At 40.8% G+C, this 11527-nt stretch overlaps 1 protein-coding gene across 1 annotated transcript in view; it reads left to right on the top strand.

Annotated features, from left to right (window-relative positions):
• The window catches only part of SFRP4 (secreted frizzled-related protein 4), a 9320-nt gene extending 942 nt beyond the window's left edge, over positions 1–8378 (top strand). Inside the window, exons 4-6 of the mRNA XM_010582526.1 lie at positions 2616–2814; positions 5648–5711; positions 8190–8378. Of these exons, the coding sequence (XP_010580828.1) occupies positions 2616–2814; positions 5648–5711; positions 8190–8378 (452 nt within the window). The remainder of the gene's footprint in view (positions 1–2615; positions 2815–5647; positions 5712–8189) is intronic.
• Positions 8379–11527: the final 3149 nt, after the last annotated feature.

Here is an 11527-nt window from a genome sequence, read left to right on the forward strand (position 1 = left end):
CCCCCCCCGCAAGTTTGGCAGCTCCAGCTGGGTGCTGCACCCACACCAGGCCCCGTCCAGCAAGTGCAGCGTGAGGACACTGCTCCAGCGCAGCCTTTCCAAGTGGGTTTTTGCCCGAGGACACCCAGCTGTCCTCTTCCCAAACCTGCCACTCACGCACACCTTGCGCAGGCGGTAGCAGTCATTGCGTAGGTGATGGTGTGTTTCTTATAAAAGCAGTGAAATGTCGGTAATGTGCACTGGCATCAACAGGTCGCTCTGCAGAAAGGGTGCTTGCTACTGCAAAGGTCCCTCTAGTAAGTGCAGAGATGTAAGCATGACCATGTGCTGCTTGGCCAGCTCCGGTTTTCATGTAGCAGGTGGAATAAACAAAGGTTTATCACCTAAACAAAACTTGTAAATGTGAACGAAGCTGAAGCAAGGTAAAAAGTTATTACTAGAAATTCCTATATTCTTTTACTTACTAGCCAGAGTTTCATGTGGTGCGGAATTGTCAGAGATTAACTGAATTCAGTGACAATTTGCACCAGCTGGCTGAGGAGTTGGCTGATAGTTTTATGGTATGTTGCATGGCTTATTGGCAATATAAGTAAGCATTCACCCCTCTTCTCCCCTGGCTCCCCCCGCTCTGGTTTTCTGATGCTGGGAGCCAGGAAGAAGTCTAATTAACATTAGAAAAATACCAGATTAAATATCTGTAATGTCAATAGAAATCCCCTATTAACCATGAATTTAGCATGCAGTCTTCTGGTCTTTTGAAATTTATGGGCTTTTTCTCAGATAAAAGTTGTTTCTTCAAGGAATGTATTGAGTTCTTATGTAATAGGGTTATTATATCCAGTCAATTCCTCTCTGTCTGATATCAAATGAAAGCAAGTTTGTAGTTATTTGCTTCTTTGTTAGTATAGGGAAAAAAATCCAGACCCCAGTTAGGTGGGAATAATCAAGCTGAACATCTAACTTCGGTAATTGTACACTTTTTCTGTTATGGCATTTTGGTGCATTTATATCATATATTTCTTCTATATAATTCCTTAATCTATCTCAGGAGAATATAGTGATATGTCCAGGTGGGACAATGAACTTCCACACTTGTCTGAAATGTATGAAAAAGCGGTGATATAAAATGACTATTCATTTTGAATGACTATGAAACGAAATACAGGTGTTAGTCATATAAATTCTGATTCCAGTGACTTCAGTGGGAGTGTTGCTTGAATAAAAACTGTAGGTTGGGATCCAAAATTTAATTCAATTGACTTTGTGAAATGAAGATTTTGTTTTTGAGACGTAGATTTTTATTCAGCCTCCTCTGAAACAAATGGACATGCTCATATGGAAAATGAATTCAGAGACAAGGCAAGGCAGAACAAGTCGCAAATAAAATCCACTTTTTTCTGAAATCCTTTAAAAATAATATATACAGCCGAATTGCTTTTCTAGCTGGCCAGAACTTGGTTTCAATTAGACTTGAAAATGCATTGTGAGTCTCCAAAACTGAAATCCCTCACGTGTTTTGTGGCTGTTACACATGTCCTGATAAAGTTAGCACATAAAACCCAGACAGCATTAAAATTGCTGGTCTCCTGTTTTCTACGAGTGAAGTTTATTCCAAGCTTTTGTAGGTCCATTTGAAGGCTTTTGACCTTGTGGCTGCCAGGGGCAGCGTCAATGCAGGCTGGTCACCCTGTGGTACATACACTTCTGACGCTTCTTCCACTCAAGAATTTTGTGATAACAGGACCGTTCCTATTTTGACATTTCCTAGAGACAAAGTCCTTTGTGTAAAAAAACATGCTTCATTTCTCTGATTTGGTACTTCTCACAAGGAAGAAGGGGTGAAATGCTGCGGGGGTAGGTACTGCCAGGGTTCACAGGTACAGAGTTAGGTAGGGAGCTCATCCTTAGAGCAATCTACACAGTTTCACCTTCTTGCATCCATGCAGACATGCAGTATTCCTCAATAAAAGGTAAAGATATGAATGTTTGTGTATTCAGAGTCAGAAGAACCCATTTTGGAGTCTGTTTTGTATGAGGATCTTACTAATGATGACTAATCCAAAGGCAAAAGATGAAAAATGTATAGACCGAGCAAATCACAATCCTAAGCCTCTTAGTTTTTGAGTACTTGTTTCAAACCTTCCCTTCTTATATTTAAGAAAAGACTTTAGTTCCTGGATGCAACCTACAGGGAAATGATTTTATTATTGAGAAGACTGAATTCATGTTAGCTGTCTGTGAGGTAAATTATTCATTACTTAAATGGAAAAGGGCCGAGGTGGCTATAGAGCGGGTCCGATTTATGCGAGGGTTGTTCAAGTCTGAGTCAAAGAAGCTGTTAGTATGTGCGATTCCAGGCGAGATTGCTTGGCCTGATCTGGCAAAGATTTAAGCACATGTTTAATTTCACAGCTGTCAACAGTCTGACTGAAAACCAAATCAGGATCGGGCCTCTATTATTCTAAGCCACTGTACGTGCCCTCACATGAAGCAGTAATTCTGGTTTCACAGCCGAAACAACAGCTTTCAATTTAATATATTTTCTTTAATTTTGAGATGTGTTTAAATTTCTAAGACCGTTTGTTGTTCTCACACCTCTCTTTTTCTAATCGCAGTCATTCACGCTAAAGTAAAAAGCATAGAAAGAGGGAACTGCAACGAGATAACGACTGTGGTTGAAGTCAAAGACATACTTAAGTCTTCGACATCAATTCCTCTGTCTCAAGTGCCTCTTCTTACAAATTCCTCCTGCCAGTGTCCACCTCTCCAACCGAAGCAGGATGTTCTCATCATGTGCTATGAATGGCGCTCAAGGTAAGCCTGGGCGATGCGGTGCAGAAAAGTGTTATAGCTAGCTGTGATAGACGGGAAGGAGCTCTCTTTCTGGTCACGAGCATGTTTTGTGAGTTATAGTTAATATTACACTGCTGATAGTTTTTCTTAAGATAACTCACATGTACACCTACATGTTTCAATTACCTTCGCAATTAACTTTTTCCACTTAATCAGCCTCAGCTCTGCATCACGATGCAGTGTTTACAAAACCTGGCTCACACGTGGAGCATAAACTCTGGTGGCATTGGGTGCTGGCAGCGTATTGCTTAATGCATCATGCAGCAGTTCAGGCATCTCCGGCCTTTTTGGGAGTGTTTTTCCAGGACCACTTTCCATCAGCATGAGCTGCTTCACATGCTACAAGCTCGATGGTGGCTGTAGGTGGTGGTCCATAGTGGCAGGACCACATGGAAGACACAGTTCTGCCTAACCGACCCCTCTGGCGAGGGGATAAGAGATGATACACATCTGTCTGCAGAGCTGCTGGAGACAGAGCCAGGCTTTCTCTGCTGGCCTATCCATACTTCGGACGGGTGCCATTGGTGAGATGTTTCTGATCCCACAGCTGTACTGGGACCAGCCAAAGCTGCAGCCATTGGAGCTCCGGCTCCCGCATGGCAGATGAAAAGTAAATACTCTCAGAGCAGCTTGCCAGTCCTGCTGTATGATTAAAAGGCAAAACAAAACTAACTTTACCAGACCTTTCATCTGGCAGTCAGCCTAGCCCCAGGCGTGGAAGGAAATCCAGCATGCTGGTCTGGAGGGGAGGGAGTGATGAATCACAGCTCCCTTTTCTCTCTGTGTCCCTGAGGCAGAAGGGGACATCTCGTCCCCGTTAGCACCCCAAATGTACCAGCAGCAACAGATGGCAACAGGACGGGTTGTGGCATGGTGGGTACATGTGCCTGTGTGCCGTGGGTCAGAGGTAAGGCAGGTTCGTAAAATGTGCAGGCTGGTTTTGCACACAGTGATGTGACTGTTAATTGATCATGCGCACTTGTTGAGGACCATAGAACACCTACGTGTGGAACTTGATGGGCCATATCTATATTTTCAGTGAGTTTTATGTTGATATATGTTTTATAGGTGTTTCTATATCTGATACCTTATTACCTTACCCTTTTTTTGTGAGCCAGCAGGCACAGTGTTTTATTATTACATGGCACCTTGCTCCTCCAGGTCTGGAAATATTTCACAAAGATTAATTTAGAGCCCTCTACTTTGTGTTAGCCATTTTAGGGACACATGCTCTGAGTCACACAGAAGGACCACGGCCAAGATTGCAATTGAGGAGCTCTGACCTGCAGAGCTTTGTTGGACAGGACCCTCAGGAGGCTGTCAGGGAGGGGAGATTTCAAAAGTGAAAGATTGCAATCTGCTTCTCCATTACTATGGAAAAACACACCATTCACTAAATATTTTGTGATGGGTTCTAAAGGCCACTGAGGTTTTTAATTTCATATAGTGTACTAAAATGGATTTGAAAAAGAAACATAAACTATTATATGTGTTTCCTGTTGAACTCAGTGGCATGCAAACAGAAGGTTTTGAGTTACAGCAGCTTTTAAAAATGCCAGAAGCAAAACGGGTGGAAGCTGTATCTCCACTGAAGTCAATGGCAAAACACCCATTGCCCATCAGCAGGGTTAGGGTCTTGCTCCATTATTTGCCCCAAACAGAAGCTGCATCAGATGCACACTGTGTTGTGGTTTCATTCATCATGATGTGGCCTTAGCTTCAATCCTATATGTTAATTACCTAATCTCTCCTGGGAAAGAAAATGAGGTGTGTGTCATGTTGGTCTTGATTCTCCAGGGCTTGCACTCATTGTAGTCCTTTTATGTTTGGGCAAAGTGGATGCACAGTGGCTAATGGCTACGAGGGGCAGCATTTTGTACTCTTTTTGAACTGGTATGAGCAGCAACACTGTTCATGGAAACTGCAGGCCAGGCCCTGCTATGGTGTGTAAATCTCACTCGCCAGCAAAGTGCTGTATGAAATTGTGTGCATACATAATGATGTTTTGATGTCTCCAGCCAACACTGATGTCTAAGTAAAACCTTCCAGAATTAGGGAAACGATATTAGGGCATATTAAGGCCCAGTATTTTAAAAAAAAAAAAAAAAAATTTCCAAATTCACTTTAAAGCACTCATTAAGTAGTTACATGTAGGAAATCCATAATACTGTCCTCATGTATTTATAGGTAGAAATGGAGAAGATTGTAAGTGATCAGGTAAGGTGTTACCATTCGTCAGCTAAGCTGTATTAACTGGTGCATGTGAAACAGCTTTTTTAAAATTCAGAAGTAAATTACATTTCTTTCAACTACTCTTCTGCACACAAACACACAGAGAAATATATAGTGGGCATAAGTAAAAATACATGTACATATACCTTTGAACAGTTTCATGGGATGTTACCCAACCCATCACTTTTTGTTAACAGTGATCAAGACAGGACAATTTCCCCCTGCAGAATAGCTGCAGGTGAGGACAAAGGGCTCAAATGTTTTCTCAACACTGGCTATAAGCTGCAGATTTGGCTGTAAAATCTGATTTCTTTTGAAAACTGTATTCTGTTTTTACAGAGTTCAGAATAGGATTTCAGAAATATCAGTATAAGCCTATAGAAATCCATTAGAAAGCATTTAGGCATGGAGAAAAATATTTTTCTGCCTATCATCCCATACTGAGAAACTGTCAGTACCAGTACCTGCTGGTGCATTTCAACCTCGGTCTGTGTTAAATCATCTGGAATGGCATCTTGGGAATCTAAACCAGAAATATCTATATTTATTTCTTAATTTTCAGGTTGATGCTTCTTGATGGATGTCTAGTTGAAAAATGGAAGGATCAACTAAACAAAAGATTTAAGGTAAATACAACCAAAGAAAAAAATGCTGATATTCTTGATAAAAAGTTAAACAACACCTTCGCTCTACTTCAGCATTGAATAACTTGCTTGACTTTCAGATATCCATATCACCTCTGGGTATTATTATTTTCACTTCAATATTTTCATACCTCATAATTACATAGAAGTGTAAGTGAAAATTTGAAAATTTTAGTCTTGCATTTTAAGGCCCCTAAAGGTTTATTTCCATTTTATTTCTGTTTTATCTGCAAACTGTCCCTCAATATTATGGTTGGATGATCTTTGTGTGAACTCTGGCTTATTACAGTAATGCCTCTAGGAATTTCCTTCCTATCACTGCTAAGGCAAGTAACTGTCAGATAGGTGATATGCAGAGGAGTATATAGTCCACCTTTTAGGTAAGAAAGGAAGCTAAAATCCACTGTGCTGGATAAACGGGCTTTGCTGCATTAAAGATTGCAGGTGGGAGGCGCAGACTTCTCGCTGGCTACTTCCCACTAAAGACCCACTGAAAGTGTTGGCCCTCACTGGTTTCAGGGAACATTGGAAGGAAAAGTCTATGGTATGGAGACGTGGGAGGCAGGAGCAGCAGATGCCCCTACTTTTGGGGGCTTCAGGGTAGCACTTGCTATCACTTCCTGCTTGAAAACTCTTCTTTATAGTGGAAAGAAAGGGTGGATCAAGACAGTGTCTGAGTCTTCCTCAGACTTTTAGAGATGGAAGAAAATTATCTCTGGAACTCAGAAAGGGTTGAGCTGATGGGCAATTGATAGAGAAGAGGAAAAAAGATGTATGTATCTATCCGCAGAAGCTTTTAGATTACAGACCAACTCCTTGTGGAAATTGTATTTGATGCTCTTATCATTCCCTTTTCTCCTCACTTACTTACGTAAAACCTATGTGTGAAAAAGAAACCATGCTTTAAATCTTTAAAAAATAAATATATTGCAATTGCAGATGATACCATGAGGGATTTAGGAGAATACTGACGTATGACTTGGACTCTTGAAATCCCTTAGCTGTCAACTTAATAGGCTGTTACGGGCACACAGTGTGTTTTAGTGGCCTCCTCACACTGTTTTGTCATTTCTAATTGTGTCTTGAAACCTGTTTGAACATTCATTTCCAGACTGTCAAATAGATGCATGACTGCCAAACAAAATAATTCTCAAAGCATGTGTCATTCCCTCTGATATTAATAGTTTCATAAATTAAATCCTCATTTAAACATGTTTGACTGGGACATGCATAAATGCCTTTTTTGTTTTATAAAGATACATATAATGACCCTGACGACACAAAGATAGCTGTATGGAGTTAGGTATCACAGTGGCTTCATTTTAATGCCCATCATTCATCCCTGAAGACTTGCATCCAACTTTTATCTTGAGTTACCACTTAAACTGAATGTTTTGAGCTGTCTGTGAACTACAGAAGACAGCTGTTAACATAACCACAACACGGCTGGCCTCTCCTCTAGCCAGGGCAAGTGTCTGAGTTGCAGCAGGGTCAGTGCAGAGATATGAAATAGGAAAGCTGGACAGCACTTCTCTTGCTCTGACCACTGGGCAAAGCCCCTGCCTTTGGGAGTTTCAGAAGAGAGGTTCATTAATAGAGGGCAGAGGTGAGACTCTTTCCAGGTTCTACTATCTACCATGCTTTCCTTAAAATAGGTACTTCTGTTCCTAGAAGTGAAAGACTGCAGTCTCTGCCACAGTGTTGTGGATCTCTCCATATTTTGGACCACCTAACCACTTAACCTCTTTCCTAACCACTGCACTTTTGGGTTTGGAAATCAGACAGCTATTCTCTTTCGTGGGCTCATTGATCTCATTGCTTTTCAAAATTTCTCAGGGATGCTGCTGAATAAAGCTGCAGGTGCATTATTCACAACCATCCCATTGCAACACTGAACACTGTGATTTCAGTGGTCATCTCTGTTGTCTGTCATAACGTAAGCTCTTTCATGCCCAGTGCTCTCCACCCCAGGGAATAGCAGAAGCAGAAAGTAAATACCACCTTCCCTTGTAGCTGTGTGTTTAAATATATGAAAGGACAGTCTGCTTTCTGCAGACTTTTCTGAGGAAAAGTTAAGTAGCACGTTCAGTTAAGACAGCAAAGAAGGGCTTTGCAAAGGAGTTCCAGTGCGCAGACCCTGTCTTTTTGATGGCATGGTGCCAGCTCCCCTGGCTTTCTGAAAAGGCATGAGATGCACACTCACATGCAGCATGCACACAAGGTGTGCAGTTGTCATTGTCATCTGCTGATATCGTGGAAATTCTCCCACCCAAGATCATGTGGCAGGTTCCCCCTGCAGACAGCTGTAACACACTGACATCGATGGCCCCGCAGAATAGAGCACAAACCCATTAAAAGCAGCATTAGTATCACTGGTTCAGCATAGCTTTGATTAAGACATAATTGTTTATGATTATGTCCTTCCCCAACTCAGCCTCTTTGTCTTCCTCATTTCCACAGAGGTGGGAACAGAGACTGCAAGAACAAAAGCTGCGAACGGCCCGCAGTAAGAACCAGAACGCAGGACGCAGTGGTAGGAGCGGAGCCCCAAAACCATCAACAAAGAACACCAACCCACTGGTCAGTGGCCCCAAAAAGGCCATTAAAATAAGAAATGGCCAGAAAGAAATCAACCCTAAAAAAGTATAAGTATGAAATTTCCAGAAGGAAAGACTTTCCCCACACGATGAAGGTCACAATCTGGCTTGGTTGGCATGTTTTATTAATCCAGAACTCATTGACTTAAAAACTCATGGCAGTTTCTACATAGACGTTTTTGCTGCACCTGACTTTTAAAAGGTTTGCTTTTCCTTTCAAGCCACTGCAAGCCACAGAGCATAGGTTTGCACTAATATGTGGTAGGCGTATTCAAGCTGACTGAGCTTTATCTTAGGGCTCTGATTTGCAATTCTAGATAGATCTAGCCTTGGCTGCCAGAGGTTTTAACTCCTTGTGCCCGTTGCCTGCTCTGCTTCCCTGCCAGAGGTTGGCGAGCTGCATCGGGCATCTCTTCTCTCCTCAAAAAGTGCAGTGCTGTAGTAGTCAGTGAGTTATTCTGTGAGTTAGTCTGTGAATTAGTCTGGTGAGCTGAGAGCCATAGCAGCTGAGGGAGAAGCAGAAGAATGGTAACCTCTGGCAGACGTCTCAGGCAGCAACTAGTGCAGCTGCTGGAGCTGAATCTATCTGCTCTTTGGAATCACAGCCCTTGTTCAGAGCCTTCAAAAGCATAGTTTACCAATAAGCATCTGGGTATGCATTATGTGATTATTTTTCTCTGTGTGCTAAAAATATGCTTACAGTGTTAGTATTTGATCTTGTGGGTTCATGTAGCAAAATGCATTGAAAGCAGACATTTCATTTTTTTATTGTACTTCAGGCTGGCTTCTGTTGTTATAATTTCAAATATATTTAAGCATCTAATTGAAAAATCAGTATTTTTTAAAAGGACAGATTTAAGTGAAGATCTGTAGAATTCATAAAAGTAACACTTATGTTTGCTGTAATATAGCTTTGTTATGAAAACTGGAATAGAAGCATTATTCTAAACATAACTGACAGCTACTGTACAGTATTAAGGAGAAGATAGGGCTTCATGTGGCTCAGTGTTCATTTGGATAATTTTTTTATCATTTGACACCATATTTCTAAATCTTTCTCTGATACCAAATAAATAAATAAATAAATAAATAAATAAGGCTTGTCCCTATTCATGAACTTCTCAAAACGACTGGCTATCTGCAGTTTTGCTGATCCAACAGTAACATTTACCCTGCAAAGGGTCACAGACAAAGCAGATGTTTTTATTTATGTACTAAGTTTTACTGACTTAACATTTGCCATATGAGGTATTAAAATAGCAAAGGTGATATAAATCTAATCAACATAACTCCAATATGGCATTTACGCTATTCCTCCCAAGCTGTACTTGGATGAGGCAGTATAGATAACAGTCTGATTTCTGTTAACACATAAGAAGATCACCTACATTAACATTGTAAGAGCTCATGATAGACATCTGAAAGAGCTTCAAGAATTCCTGCAGCAAAACTAAGGACTAGACTTGGCAATTCTGGTATCTATAAAAGAAAATGAGCATTTCTAAAACAGAGAGGGTCTATGTCAGGAAAAAAAAAAGAGTTCTGTGGAGGTTAATACAAGGAGTTGCAATTGGTCATGTCAGTGTATTGATCTTTGTCATTACAAGAATTCCCATTAAATCTGTGTGTGTGAAATTGAAGGCAGACTATGCTGGAGTGATACTGGTAGCAGCAGTAATATACTGGGTAATATGCTAACACAAGCTGAAGACATAGATGCCAAGTTAGAATGCTTGTAACAAAGGGACAGAGGTGTTACAGAAAAATGGAATAATAGTGTATAGGGTAGTTCGGGGGAAAAACCCCCACCCTACATGATCATTGGTTGAGCTTTGAGGAGTTAGTTAAAATATGCAAACGTCAGCATTTGAATGTAGCCCTTTCTGCTAAATCTGGGCAGATGCAGAAATTTATCTTCATGGAACACCTGCAGAATTACATCCAAAATTTAATCCAGGTGCCAGGAATGCTGAACATATATTTAATCTATTGACTTTAGGGGGAATGTCTGACAAGTCTAAAAAACCAGACCACAGACAGGTGCCTAAATACAGACTATAGGTGAAACCTTAATCCTGTACAATGAAACGGAAAACCTGACATCGAAATCAAAGGAGACAGAATTTCACTGTGGGTGACTAAGTTAGGTGAGTTTGAAAATGCTGACTTAATCTGTGTCATCAGATCTGAAACATCAGTATGATTGGAAAGCTTCTAAAATAGCTTTATCTACTGTGTAGCAGGAGTTGTTAAGTTTGATTACCTATTGATCCCAATTTAAAGTACCTTAATAAATATCTATGAGGATAGCTATTAAAAATTAGCAACAGTCCTCTTAATGTGAGGTTGAAATTACAAATACCAAAGTTCTGATACTTCACTTTAACCAATTTTATTGTGAACATGGTCAAGTGTGGTGTTTGTTGAATGAAACTTTTGGAACAGCTAGCTAAACTTCACAGCAACATCATATAATATTTTACAACTGTTAAAATCAAACTTTTTTCATTTTTTGATATCAGAGAAAAAAATGTAAAAATTATTTCCTCCAGAGAATAGTCACCATTCCTCCTGTAAGTTACTGTCACTAGACTGACCATTCCAGTACTTTGGAATAAACTTCAATGCACTGAGCCCGGTGTTTCCAAACCCCTTGACATTTTTTATGTATACTTTATGCTGACTAACTCTCATTCTGATATGGTAAAAATACAGAAGGAAAGGCAATACCACAAAAAGCAGGGGATATCATAATTTAAAGAACAGATGTGCAGACAGGGGGGATGGATTAGTAAGGTAGTGTGTTTTCCCAAATGCATTTTTTTCTACTTTTTAAGAAGCCATGGGCCAACTCAATTCAAGACTAATGTAAGTCACTCCATTATGAAAATCCCTTACAATTATTAACTCACTGCAACATCAAATGCCAGCTGAATCCAGACCCAGAACATCCCCACTCTCCAGCCCGCTGCCCTTCCCTTGTGAAGGTGTGAAACAGATGTTGGAGGAGCGAGGGCTGTTTGAGCAGGCAAGTGCACCCTCCTGCATCCCCACGTGGCCCACTCACCACTTCAACTCCCCAGCACGCATCAGAAAGTCAGACTCACCTCTCCTCATGCGCATCCATGGCCAGGGGTAGTCATTGCTGTGTTACCCAGCACCAGAGTCATGAAACCTTGATTTAGTAGAGCGGGCTAATAG

Source organism: Haliaeetus leucocephalus, unplaced genomic scaffold (genome assembly GCF_000737465.1).
Source record: "Haliaeetus leucocephalus isolate CR32 unplaced genomic scaffold, Haliaeetus_leucocephalus-4.0 Scaffold83, whole genome shotgun sequence".
In the NCBI taxonomy this organism is placed as follows: Eukaryota; Metazoa; Chordata; class Aves; order Accipitriformes; family Accipitridae; genus Haliaeetus; species Haliaeetus leucocephalus.